Genomic DNA, 21,636 nt, shown 5'->3' with positions numbered 1-21,636 from the left:
CCGATGGTGTAGTCTGAGCTCTTAGCTACTGTGAATTCCGCTCTCTTGGTGATGAGTCATGTCAGAAAAGCCTGGTTGACCCCAGGCTCGGCACCAACTGGACTTTACAAACTACAGAACGGAAGGGGATTCTGTAAGAGGTCAAGTGGGGATAGAAACTGCAGGACTACCCCAGGAGGGGGCAATGGTAAAGTTAGGCCCCTGCAGCCAGGAGCGGGCTTGCGGTAGCAGCTCAGGACGAGGCCAGTGGTAAGGTTAGGCCCCTGCAGCCTGGAGCGGGCTTGCGGTAGGGGCTCAGGACGAGGCCAGTGGTAAGGTTAGGCCCCTGCAGCCTGGAGCCTGGCATGCGGTAGGGGCTCAGGATACGGCCTCCGCCTTGCTTTCGTTCCCTGTTGGCTTTGCAGTCATTTGGGGAGGCCACTGCTGACTGCCCTGTTTCAGTGTCTGTCTCTGCCGTTCCCACTTCCTGCACTGTCCACACTGACTGGCCAGGGACACCCCTCCAGCAAGGGAGCCCCTTCAGTCTCCAGTAGCCCCAGGAGGTGAGTCGGGGGTCCCTGCCTTACAGATGAATGGCTCCTGCCCGCCTCCCAGAGCCATCCCCATGCCCCTGCCTTTGGGAGGCAGCCTGCCTATGCCAGCTCTTCCCTCCACACCCTCCCTGCCTCTCAGTTGGACCGGCCCCCTCCGCCTGATGGTGCTGCCAGTGGTCCTGCCCTGCGATCTAGCTGATCGTCAGCTCCCTGGCCTGGTCCACAAGACAACAATAAGTGACCAATGATGGGACTTCAAAGGACAAGACCGGGAGGCAGGGTGGGTAAGGGGTGGGGGGCCTTGTTCTAAGAAGCTCCTTAGGCAGTGATGGCCTTAGACCTGGCAGCGATGTCTTCTGGCTCTGCCGAGGTCCAGGGATGTCCCCAAGGGTCAGTAAGCAAATGGAAGGCAGGGCCAGCTATGTAATTTGGGGGCCCCGTACAAAATGAAAATGTAGGTCCCCTTGTTCAGAAAGCAGGAAGAAAGCTTTTTCCTTCCCTTTTCAGTCTCTCTCCCCACCTGCTGTGATGTTTTTAATTTGCTATTTAATGTCACGATACCTTGGGCACAGGGACCCTCACAGGGTAAATACAGATCCTAGCAGATGCCATGGCCCTACCCTGTGGCTCAGCAGGCAGATGCGCCTGGCCCCACCTCTCGCCGTGCCTGCACCCAGGCCCCTGTCAAGAGTGGAGAATGTCAGAAGTTACTGGGAGTTGGGGGGCGGGAGGATGGGAGCAGGCAGCTGTGACCCTGGGCAAGGTAGGACCGCTCCAGCTCTCCAAGCTGAAGCTCCACACCCCCAGCACGTGCAGCATTGTTCCCCAGACTTCACTTAGAAAATGCAAGTTCAAAGATAAAGTGGGGTTTCAAGAGAGTGAACACAGAGCATGAAACCCGAAGCACGGGGCTTCCTGCTGAGGACAGGGCCAGATGCGACGACGTGGCCACTTGCCCACGAAGCTGGCCCTGATGGGAGGAGTGTAACCTTTCAGAAAGAACAAGGTCCCTGTGTCGGGTCTCGGCCCAGGACTGAGACCAGTCTTACTGGAAGGGAAAGTTCTGCTGCAGGTCCCTTCTGCAGACCGCTGGCCCCTCCCGTGGCCTGCTGGCCTCCCTCCTCACCCTGGGCCTCTCGAGAAGGACACTTCGTGATCATGGGCCCCCTCGGAAATGCCCCCCTCCCTGCTGTAATCCCTTCTGTCGTTGCCGGATGTTCCTGCATTGACAGACCCATCCCCTCCAACTTCCTGAGTGACAAGGGTCAGAAATCAAATGATAAGGTTGCTGACCTGCTTCCTCGGGAACAACGCCAAGCAGGTGGTGTGCCCCGGAGATCAGAGGGGGCTGGGCACTAGAGGCCACTGGCCACCCACGCTGTTCCCGGCCCTGGAATCGGGGTGGAGGGTGTGGTGGGGGGTGGCAGGGCGCAGCTTCAGGACGTCTGCTGGCCACTCCCAAAAACGTGAATGAGGGAGGCTCGGGAAAGTTAACTAATGCTTAGTACTCAGTACCTACTGTGGACCAGTGATCTGACCAAGTGCTTTATCTGTGATGCCTTAGTTAACCTTTGTAACAGTTGTAGCCTCCCCCCATTTTCCTGATGAGGATAACTGAAAGATTCAGAGAACGAATCCATCAGTACAAAGCTGTAAGCCACTTGGTTTGAAAATAGATTTGAACCCAAGCCCAGATGACCCCTCAGACCACTGCTCTGCACACAGTCCTGGGCACGGCTGGGTGACTGGGTCCCTGCCTGGCTGGGACACTGCCCCCACCGCTGTGTGTGCATGGGACGGGCAGGGAGCTGGACCCCAGCGGCTGCTGTCTGCAGGCTCCTGCCTCTGGGAAGTCACCCTTCTTGGCAGGGAGCCGTCCGGAAGCTGCAGCTCCATCTCTTCTCCTCCAGGATCCAGCCAGCCCTGGGGCTACTCTTAGGATAGGAGAAGAAGGCGGGAGAAGGTGGGTTAGACACACTCGGATGCAAGTCACACCTCTGCCTCTTGCTCACCGTGTCTCCTTGGCTTGTCGCTTCCCACTGGGGCCTCGGTTTTCTCACTGCAAATCAAGGGGTAATTTTAGTTCCTGTCTCTGAGGGGTTTTTGTGACCCCACATACAAAACGGGCATTCAGCAGTTGGTGGCTGTTTTTGTATTGGTAATTCATGACACTGGGGTGAGGACTGCATCTTGGTGGCACCTGTGACCCTTGGGAGCACCTCTCCATGTTGGGACACGTTAGAAGTCCCTCAGCCCAGAGCCACCCTCCCCAGGGAGTTCATCGCTTTCTTGCTTTGCTTGGTTATTCATCAATTCCACAGATCTGGACACTGACCTAAGATGTATAACCATCAAGAGACAGGACGGAGCTGGCACTTCTGTGGGGAGAACAACCAGAAAACAAGAAATGGGGGAAGCAGGGGTTGGAGACCGATGACCGGGGGCCGTGGGCTTGGGGGCTCAGTGTCCCCGGGCTGCCTGGTGGAGTGATGGTGCCCGAAGTCTCCCAGAGAAGGCAGTTGCTGGAGATGTAACACGCTACCTGTTGTTCAAGGTCCCTGCTCTCCCAGGGGGCCTGGGTCAGCCTCTTGGGGTCGCTTTACTTCAGGTGTCTTTGAGAATGTGGTTTTCCCAGTTGGGAGGTAGGAGCGTTTCTCAGGCTCCCTCAGGACTCTCACCGGCTCCCTCTCAGGGCTACCGGTCCCTGGGGCTATCCTGGGAAGGCCCTGACCAGGTATTATCGCACTGACTCCCCTTGGTGATCCCGTGATGCAGGTTCTTTTGGTCCCATTTTACAGACGAGGAGAGGGAGACTGAGTCGTTTGCCTAAGGGCTTCACAGTAGGTCTGTGCCTGAGCCAGGATTTGAACCCAGGCCTTTGACTCACAGAGCACACACCCTAAACCACTCAGGTCTACTAGGAATGGCCTACTGTGTGTCTGAGCGGTGCTGAGACTAGAAAGACCATCAGTGCTCTAAGTGGACTGGCAGGGAGCTGGGTTTGCACTGACTCCTGGCTCCCAGGCTTGAGGTGGGTGGCGGGTGAGCCTTGTGTTAGGGATGAGCAAGCTGGGGCCCAGAGAGGTTCATGGCTTGTCGAGGTCACTCAGCCCCAGGCAGCCAGACTGCAAGGTCACTTGCTGTGCCCCTCGTTCACCTTGGCTATGTCCATCCCAGCTTTGACCTACATACATATTTTGCATTTGGACAAACTAGAGCCCCCCTGGGCTTCCCAGGTGGTGCCAGTGGTAAAGAACCTTCCTGCCAATGCAGGAGATATAAAAGATGTCAGTTGCATTCCTGGGTCGGGGAGATCCCCTGGAGGAGGGCATGGCAACCCACTCCAGTCTTCTTGCCTGGAGAATCCCATGGACAGAGGGGCCTGGTGAGCTGTGGTCCATAGGGTCGGACACAACTAAAGTGCTTGGTATGCACTTACAAAGCCCCCAGGGTAATTCAGCAGTGTGATCCCAAACTAGGGAGAGAGTGAGCCGTTTGGCTCATTGTGGAAATGGACACCCCATCCACAGTGAAGTTGCATTTGAGATGCCACTGATTCTCAGGGCAGGAGAAGCCAGGAGAGATTGACGGTGGTTATGACGGCCTATGGGTGAGAATTCCCCTGGGGACTGATGCGAGGGCCATAGGGCTTTATGGTATCTGGGACATCAAGCCTTTTAAAAGAAAATGTTCCCAAAGCTGTTCCATCCCACCAAAGGCAAGCAGTCCTTAAACAGCAAAGGAACCGTGTTCCGTGTTCACAAAATGGTTGAGCTGGTGTTCAGGCTCATTTATTTAAACCCAGAGTCGATGAGGCTAAAGACTTCAGCTCTGAGTGGCAGCTCGCTGCCTCGCTTGCAGCAGGGGAGTGTAATCTTCAGGGTTTTCTTCCCATTTACGGGTTTTTGTGTTGTTGTATATTTGTAAAATGAGGCTTCTGCTGGCAAAAGCAGGTTTTAGCGAGCGCGGCAGCTCTTTCAAGACCTAATAAGGCCCCAAAGGAGGGTGTGTTCCGGCAACACTTTCCTCCCCCCCGGGGGCGGCCGATTCCAGCTCGCTTCGTACACTTTGGGCACCGGGTACCATCCGTCTTGCCTCCCATTAACGGAATTACCGCCATCACTTCTGCAGGACAAGATGGGCCCTTTGGAACTGCCTTGGGGACAGAGGCAGGAGCAGCCGCCAAGCAGTTTTTGCTTAGAGGGGAAAGGAAAGAAAAAAAAAGAGATAGAGAGGAAAAAACCAATCTTCTGCACAGATGGATGGTTCCTTGGGTCCTGAGAGCCCGGGCCGAGGTGGAAAGGGGCAACAGGCTTCACTGGGACACCACCTGGAGGAAAGTGGGCAAGCTGGGTGGCCCCTGTCCCCAACACATAAGGAAAGGGCTGGTCAGCCTGAACTCACACCTTGAGTTCAGAGGAAGGGGAAGGAGGGAGACCCAGCATTTGGAGGGTCCTTGCATATGCCTGACCCTGCACCGGCTGCTTTGGGCCTGTCATGAGAAGTGGGTGTTACTGGCTCCATATACAGATGCAACAGAAGGAGCTCAGAGAGTCCAGCAACTTGCTTCAGATTATTTCATATGTGGTGGCCCTGGGTTCATTCGTTTTCCGGGGCCGCCCTCTGGAGAACAGCAGCACCCCTCCGAAAGGCAACGAAGTAGCAGAGTGAGGACTCCAAGCCCAGATGCCTCTGCTTCACCCCCCAACACCCCAATTCCACACGGCCGAGCCAGCATCTCGGGGAACTTTGCTGTTACACAGTGATGCTGAACCTGTCTTCATCTTTGTGAAATGAAGTCCCTCATGGGACTGTGATGAGGGGTGGCTGAGGAGGTAACAGTCACGGAGTCCAGAGCGGATTGGTGTTCAGAACTGTCCATGCCAGTTGCCCACCCTCCCTGCCGCCTCCCGCTTGCCAGGCCCCCTCCCTCTGCTGTGCTGAACTCAAGGCTCTTTTGGCCTGTAATGCCTTGCTTTTTGCTTCTCAAACTTCACCACCTTCTGGAGGCTCCTCTGACCTCAGAATGCTGCTTAGGGTTTCGCTTTCAGCCCCAGGCCCCACTGTGCTTCCCTCCTAGGCATGTCCCCTATCCCCTTCAGGCCCACTGACTGGTTAGTCCCTTGACTCGAAGCCTCTCCAGAGCTGAAAGTCCCCTTTCCTCTGTGGTCCCAGTACCCAACCCAGGGCCCGGCCCAGCGAAGGTCTGGGTGACAGAGAAGTGGAAAGAAGTGGTACACCCTTAGTTTGCTCCTCAAACCCTGCTACCACGGAGACAGCTGAGACTTGGAGACTGTGTCTAGAATCCAGGCCTCTGTTGGGGGCAGATGGGTTGGCTGGAGGGATGGAACCTGTCCTGTGGGGTGAAATTTTGTGACTCCTACACCCTGTGGGCCTGCTACAGGTGATTCCTTGAAGAAGGGTTTGATCCTGTGGGTAACGACCCTGTGGTTCTGTGATGACCCAGAGTTTGATCCTGTGGGCGATGGGTGTTTGGAAGGGTCTTGAGTGGGGGACTGGCTCCTTGAAGCCCATCTGGGAAGGTGCTGCAGGGAGGGGATGGGGGCTGGCCTGGGCGAGTGGGGGAGAGGTAGGCAGCCTGGAGCAGAGGTGAAGAGGGGCCTGGTGTCAGCACTCTGAGCTCCTACCCAGAGACCCCTGTGTCTTGGCAACAAAGCCAAGGATGCCGGTTTGAAAGAATGTTCTGTTGTGGCTTGAACTGCTTCAGGGCCTTGGGAGTGATTCCCAGATCTTGGGAGTGCTTCTTCATGGGTCCAGTCTCAGTGTCCTCCTCAGTGAAGAAGGGGTGATGAGCTCTTGGCCCTTTGACCCAATACCTGGATTTGGGGTGGGGCTGGGGATGGGGGGAGACCAGGGCCCGTAGGGGTCAGACTTGACAGTGAGGGAGGAGAATCAGGGAGCAGTAGTGAATTCCTGCCAGAGACTGAAGGGGCTCTTGACGCCTCATGGCTTCGCTGTGAGCAGGGGGCCTGCGTGTGGCTGTGGCATGTTGGGAGGAAAAGGCCTGGCTTGGGTGGAGGCTGCATGCCACGTGCCTGGTGCCTCCTCTGCAAACGCCAGTTCTTTCCTCTTAACGGTGTGGAATTATTTACATAGATTTGTCAGCTATCTTTTTGAGGAAAACAACTTCTCCCCTACTGCTACTGCTTCTTTCTAGCAGAGCACCCACCAGGGGTTTACACGTGCTGCCATCTTATAGTCCTCACCTTGTAAATGGCTTCTTTTTGTAAGTGAAGTCAAGGCTCAGAGAGGTGAAGTGACTTAGCCAAAGTCACCCAGCAAGGATCTGAACCCAGATCATCTCCCCTGGAAGCTCCTGGGGATCCATAGCGGTTGACCAGTTTGGGGCTGGGAGAGCTAGATGGAGGACACAGGATATGCAGGGGCCGGAGGTGTGAAACCTCCAGGTGGCAGGAAACGGAAGAGGCTCCGTGGAGTCAATGTGTCGGCTGGGATTAGGGTCAGAGGCCAGGAGGCCTTGGATGCCACGCTCTGGAATGAAGACTTGATCTGGAAGCTTTGAAGGTTGGTAGAGGAGGGCGATATAGTCAGGACAGTGTTTCTGGTGGTGTGTGTCGAAAATGGTCTGGTGTTACGGAGGGTGTTCAGGCCAGGAGACTGGGAGGCTGGTGTGATTGTCTGTGTGGGCTCTCCCAAAGCCTCTCACCTGCCTGCTGCTGAAATTCCTCCCAAAAAGAACCTTTGGCTCTCTCCCACCCACCGCCCCAGCCCCTCTGCTGGGTGTCAGGGTGGGAGGCCCCCTCACCTCCACACTCTCAGCCTCTTTCACAGTTTTCTTGTGAAAAACAAGGCCGACGCCTATCAACTTGCTGGGGACAACGTGCGAATAAATGATAAAATATGTAAAGCTCACAGCAGCTGCTTTGGGAAGGGGAGAAAAAGTGCCATGGATGTGTTATTTCCCCTAAATCCGGATTTCTGCATTTTTTTTTTTTTCCTTTCCAGGGATGAGAAGCTGGAGTTAATGGGAGTGCGTCCACTCGGGAATACATTTATTCCCCCTGATTTCCAGGCAGTCTCGTTAATCTGCTAGAGACCCGGTTTTCTAATGTGCTTCCTGGGAGCCCATGGTATCGTCACTGTCATCGAATTCCGACTCTCTCCTTATTGATTGATTGATTGGTCTGCAGGAGTCAGAGGCGAAGCTGTTCATATGAGCAGCTCTGAGCTTTAATGTTTGTCTGTGGCACGTTGCTGTAGGGTTGTGGGGGGAGTGGGCCAGGGTACGAGGTCGCCCTGACCCACCGTCCATCGGCCTGGCTTGCAGGTGACCTATGGCACGCAGCGAGGAGCCGGCGTCAGGTTTGGTGTGAGGCTGCGTTGAAGGGTCAGTGGTGCCCGGAGGGTGAGCTGGCTGCTCCCTGGAGCTGTCCAGGCATCGTTTCCGCAGAGGATGAGCCTAGCTTGGCCCAGGAGCCCTTGCACACCCCCTCTCAGAGCCAGGTAACGCCAGGATGGTTCCAGAGGAGATCAGTCTGTCCTAAGGGGCTGGGCTGCACCCCTCCCACCCTGGTCCCTCACAGGGCCCAGCACTCACTTGGGATACAGTCTAAATATTTTTGTCTTGAGTGGATGAATGAGGGTGAGTGGACTGGCGCGTTAGTTACTCTCTGGGTGACTTCGTGTACCTGGGTGGGGTCTCATTTCATCGTCACCAGAACCCATTTTTCAGCCGAGGAGACTGAGACTCAGAGAGGTGAGGGTCGTGCCTAAGACACCCAGCAGAGAAGCCTCGGCCTGCTGCATGAAATGTGTCTGGCCCTCCACTCTGGTTAGAGCACCAGCCCCTCTACTTCTTAGCCTTTCCCTCTTTCTTTAAAAGCTATCTATTTATTCTTTATTTGGGCTGTGCCGAGTCTTAGCTGTGGCACATGTGATCTAGTTCCCTGACCAGGGATCGAATCCAGGCCCCCTGCACTGGGAGTGCAGAGTCTTAGCCACCGGACCACCAGGGCAGTCCCATAGCCTTTCCCTCTTGATGCCAAGCTCCCCAAGGGCTGGACCCGGCTGCCCAGACCAGGTCCACGCTCCCTCCTCCCTCTTCCTTTCCCTGAGCTGCGTTCTCGAAAGGGAAGGCGGGAGCTGGGGCAGGTGGGCCTCCTGTGTGCCAGGCACACCCTGAACGCTTTGCCTCCACGGTCTCATTAAACACATCAAGTGAGCTTTTTAAGGAGGGTTCCCTCCCCGTTTTCACATCATGAAAAGTGAAGCTCAGAGAGGTTATGAAACTTGGCCAAGATTTCCCAGCAGATAGGTGAAGGACCCCAGCTTTAGATTCAGGGAGGATAATTGCCTGCTGAAACAGACCTGCTGGTGGAGAACGGGTGGTTTTTGTGGGCGACCAGGGGCGTGATGATTTAGAGGGCTCGACTTTTTCAGTGGTCTAACCTGGGGCGTGATGATGTCAGAGGCTTTCTCACCCAGAAAGAGCAGGGAGTCCACTCAGGTCAAGCAGGGCGACCGGGGGCTCCCTGGGCCCCCTGGGACACATGGGGCAGTAAGGCCCCCAAACCACACCAGTCTCGACCACCTGCTCCAGCCCTTCTCTTTCTGGCTTCGGTTGCCCTACCGATTATTTGCTAAGCAGTTTGCTGCACGATCTGATTTAATTGTCCCAGCGACCCCATGAAGCCTTATTTGTTTCACCCCAACCCGCTCCTCAGCTGTGTTTCCCTCGTAGCACTTATTAAGTCTGAAATGGCCGTGTCTGTCTGCTGCTGTGTCTGGATCCACCTCTTGACCACACACCTCTAGAGGGACAAGGCTCTCTGCTTTGCTCCTCAGACAGCCCTTGGCTCCGTGAGTCTCTCAAGAAAAGCCTGGCAAATGATGACGGAATGAAGGAACCTCGTTTTCTTGGCCCACAGAGCACAACTCTGTGCCCTTGGTCACCCGCCGAGGCAGCGTGGACCCCCTGCCCAGCTGGGGCCTCTCTTGCTGACCAGCCTTCAGCCTGGAATTCCAGGTGTGCCTTGGTGCCCGCAGGTTCATGCCGCCCAAAGAAACTTTCAGACTGCGCCTGTGGCTTTGGATCGGCTCAGAAAAAGCATGTCCTGTGACTGCTCAAGGAATCTGGGCATTTAGCCCAGAAAAGAGTGTGTTTCCTGGCTTCCTGAGAGCTGGGGCCCACCCTGCCCCTGGCCTGGGCGTGTAGAAGGGGAGGGAGGGAGAGATGGACGCCAGCCCTGGAAAGGCGAGGACGTCTGGCCTTATCATCTAAGGTTCCTGAGACTGTCCAGGCAAGGCCACCCCAGCACGGTGGGGCAGAAAGTTTCCCCAGCGTTGGGGGCATCTCTAAGATGGGATTAGCACTCTCGAGTTACTGGAAAAGAAACATTCCTTGAACTCAGACAGCTTGTGATCCCCAGCGGTTCTTCTGGGCACCTCACCGGTCACCACGCGGTAGTCGTGGGTGCAGCGGTCACAGAGCTCAGGGTGACTGGCCTCCATTGGGTCATCGGGCCACCCCCTGGGGCCAGATGTTTCGAAAGCCCCTTCCTGCAGCGCCAGGCATCTGGCCTCTCCCTCCAAGGCTGGGCGCGGGTTTACGAGGTGTCTTTGAGGAAGGCTGGAGTCATCCGGCCCGTGATGTCTGCTCGTTGCATAATTTCACAATTCGGTTTTCTTTTCACAAGAAGGGTCAGTGCTTCTCTCTCCTTCTCCCTCCTCCTTTTTCCTCTTTTATTTTCTTTCCCTCTTGATCCTCCCTCATTGACTGGCCCGGAATGCCTCCACCCTCTGGCTGGGAGATCACCGAGTCCTCAGAGGAGATTAACTGGAATTACCCACAGGTTAACTGGAATATACTTGTCAAGTTTCTGAGATGGAGAAACCTCCTTTTTGTACTCAGAGGAGAGTGGAGGAGGCCAGCCTCCCTTTTCCTCAGCGGGGATTAAAAAAAGTCACCCAGGAGGGGCACAGCAGCTGGAATTTGGTTCCCAAACCCCAGACCCAGGCCAGGTCTGGGTCTGTGAGGCTGTCTCACTGATCCTTGGTGACGTGAGAAACTTAAGGACAGGCCTGGCCTCAGCTACTTTCTTGTGTCGAGTGTCCTTTTATGCAGGATGCTGACGACAGATAGAAATTGTATTTTAGATGTCAGACAGCGCTGGCAACCTTATGTCCATCTTCAGAATTTGGGAGAATCTTTACAGGCCTGTGGAAGCCCTAGGCCCATGCTCAATCACTCAGTCGTGTCCGACTCTTTATGACCTCCTGGACTGTAGCCCACCAGACTCCTCCATGCATGGGATTTCCCAGGCAAGAATACTGGAGTGGTTTGCCATTTCCTCCTCCAGAGGAATCTTCCCAACCCAGGGATCGAACCCATGTCTCCTGCGTCTCCTGCATTGGAGGCAGATTTTTTACTGCTGAGCCACAGGGGAAGCCCATCACTAATTAACTTCCTCTGAAGCACCCGAAACAGAAGTTGAGTCTGAAACAGTCTTCGATGCCTGGAGAACCCAGGGAACCTCAGCTGCACATGGAAGGCCAGCTGTGCTGGAGGGGGGTGCGGGGGATGGCGGGGAGCGTGTTCGTTTCCTTGAGCCGCCATGACAAATCCCTGCCTGTGGGGTGGACTGAAATAATAAAAACTGATTCTCTCACAGTCCTGGAGCCCAGAGGTCCAAAATCAAGGTGTTGGCAGCATTGGTTCCTTATCGAGGCTCTGAGGGTGAGTCCGTTGGGTGCTTTGCTCCCAGCTTCTGCTGGTCACCAGCAGTCCTTGGTGTTCCCTGGCGAATACACACACCCCTCCTATCTCTGACTCTGTCGTCACGTGGCCTTTTCCCTGTGTGTCTCTGAGTTCAGGTTTCCCTCTGCTTATAAAGATACCAGCCACTGGATTTAGGGCCACCCTAATCCTGTGTGACCTCATCTTAATTCGATTGCGTCTTCAAAGACCCTGTGTGAGTTTTGTAGGGATGCTGTCTGACCTGGTACAGGGCTGAGGGTGGGCATAGCTGAGTCATAGTCCTCTGGACTGTCTGCGGCCATTTGCATTGGGTTAACCAGGGTACCCAGGGGTCCCGCCAGCATTCTCACGGAGGAGACAGATGTGCACAAGGACCCCAGTCCAGGAAGGAAGGTCATAACCCCTCACTGTATAGACTGAGGGACCCAGGCGGGGACCCGGGCAGGGGCTCGCTGACCCCAGGGCTCTGCATCCTGGACTCGCTGGCCACAAGCACTTAGTCCTTCGGTGGCACCAGCCCAGGTAGCTTAGAGCCAAGAGCCGCTCCTCTTGCACGAGCCGCCAGCCGTGGCCGGGCTCCCCCGGCAGGGAGAGGGGCCCCTCCCAGTATGACAGGGCCCTGCCACTCTGGGTGGTGCCTGCCAGTTTGGCCTCCGCCTGCTGTGTGGGTAAAGGGCAGCCCGCAGGGCATGAAGGAGGGATCCCAGGCTCCTTTGTTTCCCCGGGGACTCTTATCTCTTTTGGCAAAAGCCCTGTGACCAGTCGTTTCCGGAGACACGTCCCAGCCTGACACCTCCTGGCCAAGTGATCTTGAGCAAGCAAATCCTGGGCCTCTCTGCATCTCTCTTGGCCTCTCCCGGGCGATAGTAGAGTTTCCAGCCGGGCCTGTTTCTGAATTAGGGAACGCTGTATGAGAGTTTGTAACCACCTTTTGCGAATCTTTCTGGTGCCTAGCACAGAGCCTGGCACACAGTCGGTGCTCAGTGAATACTCAGCAAATAGGAGAGCATGTCTCGGAGCCCAGAATGTACACTCTGTGGCCCTCCTGAATTACGGCCCCAGAAGGGTCTCTCGAGAGGGAGATTCTGTAGGCATTTCCTTCCTCCTGTCTGTGATGGTCACCGGAGATGACCAAGGCAGGGGTGGGGAGGTCAGCGTACATGTAGCTGGCGGAGGCTTGATGCTGCTGAACTTTGATGGAGGCTTTCATTCATCAGGTAACTCATTGAGTAAACCTCATACCTCAACTTGGTACCAAGGGTGGCAGAGTGTGCAAAAGAGCCTGGAAGAGGAGCCTGGAGACCCGAGTTCTGGTGCTGGCTTTGCATGCCTTATTGGCTCTCTGTGCTCAGGGTCGCTCTTCCCACTTACCTGCCCATTTGCAGAGCTGAGGCTACAGCTGTTGTTAGGGCCTCTGTCCCACACCTAATGCTGGGCCCATCCAGCTTCCAGGCCTTTGCACAGGCTGTGCCATCTGCCTGGAGCGCCCTCCCGCTGCTCCTCTGCTCAGAGCAGCTTCCTCTTCTGAAGAAACAACACCCCATTCTTCGGGCAGACTGCGAGACACTTCCTTGTGTTTCCACACTCTTGGTGTGCAAAGCAGCAGTCACACTGGCTTGTAGGTGCATTGGCTTGTGAGACTCCTCTCTCTCTCTAAATGGAGAGCCCCACTGAGGTTGCACTGGTTCCAGTACCTGCTGGTTGAATGAACAAATGATTGAAGGTCCTTGGGCCCCTTACTTCTCTGTTCCAAGCCTCAGTTTCCTGTCCTTCTGCTTTCAAGCACAGAAAGTGGGCTGGTGGATTCTTTGGGGGGTTATTCTTAGGTCTCTGGTGAGACATGAGACCTCAGATGAGTGGATTCAGGATTTTTCCTGCTCCCAGGAATAGAGCAGTGGCGTGGTGGTGGCTGCGAGCGTGTTTGTTGAACGACCGCCTGCTCTTGGTGCAGATGTTCCGGATTCTCTGTGCAACATTCCGGCTTAGTGGATTCCAGTGTCTTGGAAAAGCCTAGACTGCAGCAGCCTCGAAGGCATGGTCCTGACCGTCGTTGCTCCAGCCCTCCCCACCTGTCCCTCCACAGGGGTTCTTCCCACTCTTTAGAGGGAAGCGTGTGTGCTTCCTCTAAACATGCCTGAGACTCCATATGCACCCGCCCCACAGAACGCCCCCTGTGCGTCCCTGTCTGGCCGGAGCTCCCCTTCATGATGTGGACGGCAGGCTCCGCCGGGTTCATCCCCAACTCCCCACGTTCCAGGCAGCCACAGGATTTCAACCTCCACCTTTCCCAGCTGTGGGAATTGGCACCTCTGTGAGCCTCAGTCTCCCCATCTGCAAAATGGAGATAGTAATGCCCGCTCTGGGAATGACCTGGCAGACCCAAACATGTGACACAGCGCGTGGCTTGGAGTGGGAGCACATTCTCATCATGAGTCCGTCTTCCTGGAGAGATCCGAGTGACACAGAGATCAGCAGTCTATTTGTCGAAGCCAAAAAATGTCCGTTGTCTGAAGAATTCTGTTTTGGAAGACAAGCCCAGGTTTTGGGTCAGAACCTTATTCCCTCAGGAATTTCACGGTTGAGCATCCAGACAGATTTTATAAGCTTGGTGACCACCCAAGCCTTTGAGCCTTCCACGTGGATGTTCCCAGGTCAGGCTTATTCGGGAATCTCTTGCCCAGCTGGGCTGCTTGTCGCGTCAGTAGCATCATTTCCAAAGAGCAGGTTCTGTCTGGCTGTGAATAGATGTTTTTCTCTGTCTTTCTTGGATGTCTGAATGGCAGTCTCCCTCCTGCAGTCCCAGAGGCTGACCTGAGTGTAAAACTCCAAAATGGACATCAGAGCAGGGTCATCTATGCCTACTCGGACTCTGGGCCCCCACTGAGCCTCAGAGAGGTGGGTCAATGGCTGCTGTGACCTGGGAGTTTCCTGGGGGTCTCCCAGGGTGTGGTTATAAAGGCTGCTGAGCAAAGCGAAGGAATCAGAGTTCATGGACAAGGTAGCAGCTGAGAGCAGCAGGCAAGTTAAGAAGGATGGCTCGGGGTCTCTAGAAATCTGCCTTCTGGTATCCAAGACACAGATGCAAAGCCCCTGAGGGCAGGAGGGACTCTGGTGATATGCCTCCTGCAGGCTGAGGGCTTTGTGGCTCAGTGGTTAGAGCCACACTACCTGAGTTCATACCCCAGTTCTTCCACGTATGCTGGACAGCACACCTGACCTTTTTGTGCCTCAGTTTCCCCCTTGTGTAAAATGGAGCTAATTATGTACTATAAGGGGGTCAGGAGGTTAACCTCACTCAAGTGCATTAGAAGAAGGCTCAGTGCACAGTAAACTGTTGTTGTTCAGTCACCAAGTCGTGGCCAAATCTTCGTGGCCCCATGGACTGCAGCACACCAGGCCTCCCTGTCCCTCACCTCTCCCAGAGTTTGCCCAAGTTCATGTCCATTGAATCGGTGGTGCTGTGCAACCATCTCATCCTCTGTCGTCCTCTTCTCCTTCTGCCTTCAACCTTTGCCAGCATCAGAGTCTTTTCCAATGAGTATCAGTAAACTGAGGCCCTGAGAGGGGCAAAGGGTTCGTCTGTGGTCATCCAGCAAGTCATTGAGCAGCCAGGCAGAAACTCATGATTCCTTGTCTCGTGGACACTCCCCCCCTCCCTCTGCCCCCTCAGTCAGACTGTTTCAACTCGCCTTCTGCAGAGGAAATCGCGTGACCCCCTCAGCCCACAAGAATTCAGACTGTACAGAATTTCGGAAACCTCTTCGGGCTGGCCAGGGGCCTTGTTGCAATTCCATTCAGCTGCTAGTTCTTTTTCCTTCCCTTTTTTTCTTTTGAAAGCTGCAGAAGCTTTCCTTTTCTATCTCCCCAAAGAGAAAAATTAGCCTTCTGGCAAAGGAATTTGAACTTAGGTACCTGCTCTGTGTCTCTGCACCAACCCCTGCCCTCTTTCTGAGCCTCAGTTTCCTCATCTGTAAAATGAGAAGAGTTCCCTCCCCTAACCCCCCCGCCTTGACTGGACGGCCCCCACCTTGACTGGACGGCCGCCACCTGCCAGCCAGTAATCGCTTTGGGGACAAATGAGCTGAGACGTGCCACCCAGAGCGCGGATCCGCCTTGACGGTCGGGTGAGCGCTGACTAAACTAAAGCTGGTGACGCATCCTTCTAGGAAGTGAGGTGAAACCCACCAGAAATGCTGCCCACTTCCGCCCACCTCCTAGTTTCAAAGGTTATTTAAGTCATCAGAGTTGCCTGTACTTTTCTCGCTGTCTTGTTTCAGCGAAATGCTCCTCGACCCCTCTGGGCTGAGGCCCGATGGCCAGGACTGTCCCATCTGCAGACGTCAGGACCGAGGGGCTTGGTGCGCACCCCAGCCACGAGCTCTGGAGGCTGCCAGCCCAGGGGATGAATCCTAGTTCCCAGGCTGGTAATGCCACCCCTCTCTGAGCTTCAGTCTCCTTATCTGTGAAACGGGTGGGTGAGCCCCGCCAACAGGGTGAGTGGCAAGCCCCAAATAGGTGGACGGGAGACCCCACACATGCTCTCTTCTCTCCTGCTTAAGAGGCCCTGGCTCGTCTGGGCTCCGGCTGGGGCACCGGAGATGTTTGTATGCCTGAGTCCTCCCTGACTGTGGGGGCCAGAGGGACATTCGGCCAGGCCAGGAAGTCTGGAGGCAGACCTTCACCCATCAGGGCCAACAGCACCCTGTGTGCAGCCCTCTCAGCCTTCCAGTGGGGAACCACGGGCCCAGGCAGGGAATGACCCAGAGCAGGGAGGCAGTGGAGCCAAGACTAGAACCCAGGATCCTAGACCAGGAGTCCCTTCGCCCTGGGTTCTCCTGGCACCATAAGGGGGCCAGTCTGGCTGAACCCTGGGAATTTAGAGATGGGTGCCTTCATGGGCCTGGAGTGGAATTGGGACTGAGCCCTATTTTGATAGGCCCTGGCAGGGCCCTCAGGCAAGTCACATCCAGACCTGAGCCCCTATTTCCCTATTTCAGAAATGGGCATCTATCCTGCTGTGCCCACCTCTCAAAGTTGTCCTGAGGCTTCATAAGATGGTGTGGGTAAAAATCCATCTGCAGAACAATCAGGAACTGTCCAGATGTGAAGAATTTGATCATTGTCATCCAGTGGGGCTTTTCTGTATCCCTGTTCCTTAGTGCCTGGTATAGAGTAGGTGCTTGTTAAGTGTTGAATCAATGAAGAACAATAGGTATCATTTATTAAGAACCTGCTATATACTAAGCATCACCCAGAGAACTTGCTGTGAGGTGCTGTAATCCTCACAACAACCTAGGATTGCAGGTATGTCCCCATTTTACAGATAAGAAAGCTGAGGCTTAAAAAGTAAAGTCATTTACCTAAGGTCACACACAAGTGGAGTGTGAAGAAGTCAGGATTCACACCTGACTCTTAAGTCCGTGTGTCCTTCCTGGTGTTCACAGTGGCCTGCTGGGTCACCCTCTCCCTGGGCTATGCTGGTGTTTAACAAAAGGTCCCCAGGCCAAGGGGTGGTGGGGTGGGAGGGAGAGGGATTTGCACAAAGCCTTGATTTGTAGCATTTGCCAATTTCCATGGAATAAGTATCCTACCAGGCCTGATTGTGGGCAACCAACGTGATAACTGTCTCACAGAATCCCTGAGAATTAGCAAGCAGCCCCCCACAAGCCAGTAGTCATGGCTCCAGTACCCCGTGCACCCCTCCACTTTGCAGCCTCCACTCCCATGCCCAAGGAAGGCCACAATGTTAGCAGTGTCCCCTCTGTGGGTCGACAGACTGGAACCAAGCAGATGGCTTGGGTGGACATACCTAGACCCCTCCCCACAACCCTCTCCCTTTAGATCCCCTGGAGCTCCCTGGGGTCTCAGTATCACACAAAGACTTGGGGAGAGGGGGATGGATGAGATGCGAAAGCTGATCTGTAGCACCAAGACTGGAATATTAAGGCCTGCCAGCCCCACCGTGTGCGATATTCCTGCCAGGCCCGGAGCAGAGCCCTGTAAACGCCGGGATATAATGGACAATAAAAGTCGCTGGAAAATAGTGAGTCTCCGAGGACCACTGTCATCCCTGCCACACGCTGCTTGCTGCAGCCAGGAGCCCTGTGATCATGAGGCACGATTGTCATGTAAATATATAGGGTCTCTCGCCAGCCGTGGGCCAAGATTTATTTTATTGAGACAGTGCGGGGAGGGAGGCGGCTCAGGTTCATCGTCCTGGTAACTTTGTAAAATGCTTTGCCATCATTTCCAGCTTCCTGGAGAATACAGCAGGAGCCAGTGTGATCTCTCCCATTTTCCCCCAAAGGGGGAGAATCCCCAGAGGCGGAGGTCACCTCCTGCCACATTCACAGGTCATGAGATCAGGGACCCCTGAGGAATGAGGACTGGCCTTATCGTGACAGTCGGTTCACAGAGTGAGTTGCGGGAAGTAATTGTGGAAACGTTGCTGTTGAATGGGCGCTGGTTCTTTATGGCAATGACAGTAATCATAATAGTAGCAACAGCCACATTTATTGAGCTCTTGTGCATGCCTCGTCCTGCTAGGCCTGAGCTGCTGGTGTTCCGCCTGCATATCCTCCACTTTGTCCTCATAACAACCCCATGAGATGGGTCCTACCCGGCCCCTGTTTACAGAGGAGGGGACTGCAGAGAGGTAGCCCAAATTCCTGTGGCTGGACAGAGGCAAGTGCAGGATTTGAACTTGAGGCTGTCAGAGTCCAGAGTCTGTGCTGGGCTGCCTCACCTCGCTTCCAGGCCCTCAGGTGCCAGATCAAATGCCACCTGCAGGTCTCTGCAGCCCCCTTGATTGGCCCAAGTTGGAATCAGTGGCCCCTGCTTTGATTCTGCAGTGCAGTTAAGCACTTTGGTCTGGTTCCCCCACGACCACAAGGACTCAGACCTACCTTTCCATCCAGGCTCTGTCTCTTCTCCAACTGGGACACGTCCGGCGAGTCATGTGGCCGCGCTAGCCTCAGTTTCCTCATCTGTCAAATGAATGCACTGTCTGCCTTGCAGGGTGGCTTTGTGAGCACACACACTTCTGACACCGGTCAAGGACCTGGCCTGCATCTCTCATCTCACAGGTGCTCTGTGTGTGGATGCCCCGTGTACACATTCCACCTCCACAGTCGTGTGTCTGAGAGCCAGGAGGCCTCTGAGCCATCTCCCCACATGGCTGAGACTTGTTGCGAGGGAGTGTGACTTGTGGGGAGAGCACTGTGCAGGGCCTGGGGGTGCTGACAAAGCCTTCCAAGGCCAGAGAGAGAGAGTCCCTTAGCAATCCCAGACCCAGAAGGTCTGGTTTTCCTCCCAGACCTGGGCCCGGGATTAGATAGAGGCTCCCAGAGCTCAGATACAGTCCGCGCCAGTGAGTCGCAAATCCTCCGTCAGCCTCATAAAAATTGTTGGCCCATGAAGAGCTCTCCTAAGACTGCAGAGCCTGACCCACCCATGTTGTAGGTGGGGAAGCTGAGGCTGGGAGATAAGCCATGACTTTCCCAAGGCCGTGTAGCCCTTTGAGATTCCCAAGCAAGTCCTGAGCCACCACGCCACACCCCAAGGCTCAGAGCAGGATTCACCCTCGAGGAGTTAAAAATGGCCACGTAACTTCCCAGGCCAACTCAGGGACTGCTGGGGTCGTGGGGGTGGAAATGCGACACAGGAAGGTCCAGGGCCACACCAGAGATTATGTGCTGGCCCAGAACTCCTCTGGGGTGTGGCCCGACTAGAGGGAGAAGACTGTCGCCCACAGACTGAACCACACTGAGCCGCATGGAGGTCATGTTGGAGGCTCATGGTGACCCGGGAAGCTCTGAGAGTCTGGGGACCACTGGGACTATGCCCCTCAGCACAGCTCCGCCCCCTCTTCCGAGTCCCAGGTGGACAGGAGGGGAGTGACTGGCAGGGCATGTGTGCCCACAGGCATGGAAACTGATCGGAGCCAAGGTACACTTCTGGAAGGTTCTGGCTACTCTGGTCAGGAGGAAGAGAAAGAGTCCCACAATCTGTGTTTCTCCAGGGCGCTAGCATGTCCTAGATGAGCATCCTGGAGGGCATTCCTCTCCAGCAGACAGGAGGCCGGAAGCAGAAGAGAAACAATGGTTAGGCAGATAGTGTCCAACCCGAGGGCCTGACCAGCCTGTCTGGAGCCTCTACCATGGGTGCAGGCGGATGCCTCCCAGCTCGCCGGGGCATGATGCACAGTCCTTGAAGGGGTGCCCCATGTACTGGGGCCCCGCAGACCCGTGGACAGCTGGCCAAGGGCCCAGCCGCAGCCAGCCAGGGGGCCGACACCTGGCATATGCCCGACAGTTGGACCCGGCTGGTGGGGAAGGTGCGCTGGCAGGTGGCCGAGCCCCGGTGCCAGGATCCAGCTCCCTGTGTCCTCTGGGGCCTCAGCTGCCATATGCCCGTGTCATTCCCAGCGGTGGAGCTGCAGATGGGGCGCGGGGGGTGGCTGGCCCAGGGTGGAGCTGGCTCTCATTCTGGAGAGGGGGGCAGGTGCCGGCCACAGGAGCTCTTTTCGGAGACGGAGGGCTGGAGCGGGCCTGGAGGCGTCCCTGCCTTCTCTCACGTGCCTGCAGGTCCGCCAGCCTCCAGGCCTTTGATCCCACTGTGTTCTCCGCCGGAACTCCCCTCCCCTCTGGTGCTGACCTTGGTCATCCTTCCAGGCCCTCCCGGACTCCACCTCACGTAAGGAGCTGGCCGTGACCTTGCCTGGGTTACAAACTGAGGGTCTGTCTGGCCTTTCCTTGGGGGCTCTCTTACTGCTCTTTTCTGGCTTGTGGTTATCTGTCCCCGGGTTGCTGGGTGCTCTCCTGCGATCCCATAAGAGCAAGGGGGTTTCCATCTGTCTGGTCTTGGGGTCACCAGTGGTCAGCACTGGCCCTGAGCATAGACGGCAGCTGGAAGGACGTGTAGAATGAAGGGAAGGCGGGAACTCTGAGCTCAGTTTCTGGACTCACGCAGCCTGGTTTGGGAGAGCGTGGGGCCAGAGCTTGAGGATGTAATGACGCTGACTCCATTGACTGGGGCTCTGTCGTGTGTCAGGCCCAGGGCTGACCATTTCTGAGTCCCGTAATGTAGCCCTCCACAGGCTGGGGCGCTGTGTACTCTTTGCGCGTCCCCGTTTTACCTGTGAGGGCCCCGGGGCCCACGCAGCTGGGGTGCGGCCAGAGCCAGGACTTGAACTCAGCGCCGCTGCCTACCAAGGCTCTCATCTCTTAGGCAAGTCTTTTTGGCTCAGCTCACAAAAGAGAGATTAGAAAGCGTTCAGCTTTTTTTTTAATTTGTTTGGCTGCACCAGGTCTTAGTTATGACACACGGGTATAGTTCCCTGACCAGGGATCCACCCAGACCCCTGCCTAGGGAGCACGGAATCCTAACCACTGGACCACCAGGGAAGCACCTAGAAAGGGTTACGCTTTTAAAGAGACAGCAAGATATTTATGGTTCTTCGTGTTTGCTGGGCCCCAGGGGGAGTGGGTGAGGATGGAGCACCAGAGCTGAGGGCAGGACCCCTTATCCCTCCGAGGCTGGTGGAATCTGTGTCTGCGGTCTGGGTTCTGGGTTGGGAGTGAGGGGGTGGTGGAGCCTGCAGGGCAGATTCTGCTGCCTGACCGTGTGGGTGTGGAGTGGGTTTAGGAGGCTGGGCCCTGGCCGGGCGCTACCTGCCTGCCCCGGGCCAGTCTCTTGCCGTCTGGTCTCAGTTTCCTGGAGAGTAAAATGGGGAACAGGACCGAGCGACCCCAGAGTGGACTCTGGTTGCAGTCCAAGCCCCTCAGCTTCGGGTACACAGGTGCTCTCTCTTAAGACTGACTGGTGGCCGCTGCCATCAGATTCCAGTCCCTGGTGAGCAGCAGGCTCCCTGGTGGCAGTGGCAAGTTCCTTTCACCACAGAGGTGGCAGCAAGAGTTATTTTTGGAGCAGCTCGTGGTGGGGGAGTTTCCTTTTGGCAGTGGCTGGGGACGGGAGTCTTGGGCAGGGGAAGTCCCGTGCAGAGACCAGGCTGGCCCCTCTTCCTCCACCAGCCCTGGCACAGAGAGGCCACCCAGATCTCCAGAGGTCCTGGGACCATGTGAACATCTACCTTTCAACCCCGAGCCGAGACCTTCCTGGAGCTCCTCAGAAGCCACTTTGCAAGGTACTGGCCTTTTCCCTGCCTCCCACTGTCAGGAGCCCCTCACCCTCTCCAGCCCCCTGGGGCTGCTCTCTTTGCCCTTGAAGGTGTGCCTAGCGAGTGACAGGGAGGCCCTAGAGACCTCTGGGGCCTGAGCTCACAGAGCACTTGACCTTGGCTGCCTCTCTGCCACCGCTGTCCCCTTGACCACACACCTGGTGGGACTGCCAGTGGGCCAGGGCCGT

General features: G+C 55.8%; 1 protein-coding gene across 5 annotated transcripts in view; it reads left to right on the top strand.

Moving 5' to 3' along the window:
* The window catches only part of NEK6 (NIMA related kinase 6), an 84,240-nt gene that overhangs the window by 11,577 nt on the left and 51,027 nt on the right, over window positions 1-21,636 (top strand). Inside the window, exons 1-3 of one of the 5 annotated variants that reach the window (XM_069582512.1) lie at window positions 7,521-7,645; window positions 7,843-8,018; window positions 21,303-21,415. The exons of 1 other annotated variant lie outside the window; for it this stretch is intronic. In XM_069582512.1, the coding sequence (XP_069438613.1) occupies window positions 7,969-8,018; window positions 21,303-21,415 (163 nt within the window). In that variant the 5' untranslated portion in view covers window positions 7,521-7,645; window positions 7,843-7,968. Of the gene's footprint in view, window positions 1-7,520; window positions 7,646-7,842; window positions 8,019-19,861; window positions 19,966-21,302; window positions 21,416-21,636 lie in introns of those variants that run through there. 3 more of the 5 variants (XM_069582514.1, XM_069582515.1, XM_069582511.1) reach the window with 3 other exon arrangements.

The sequence above is a fragment of the Ovis canadensis genome, chromosome 3, assembly GCF_042477335.2.
Source record: "Ovis canadensis isolate MfBH-ARS-UI-01 breed Bighorn chromosome 3, ARS-UI_OviCan_v2, whole genome shotgun sequence".
Lineage (NCBI taxonomy): Eukaryota > Metazoa > Chordata > Mammalia > Artiodactyla > Bovidae > Ovis > Ovis canadensis.
This window is presented reverse-complemented; position numbering and strand designations above follow the sequence as displayed.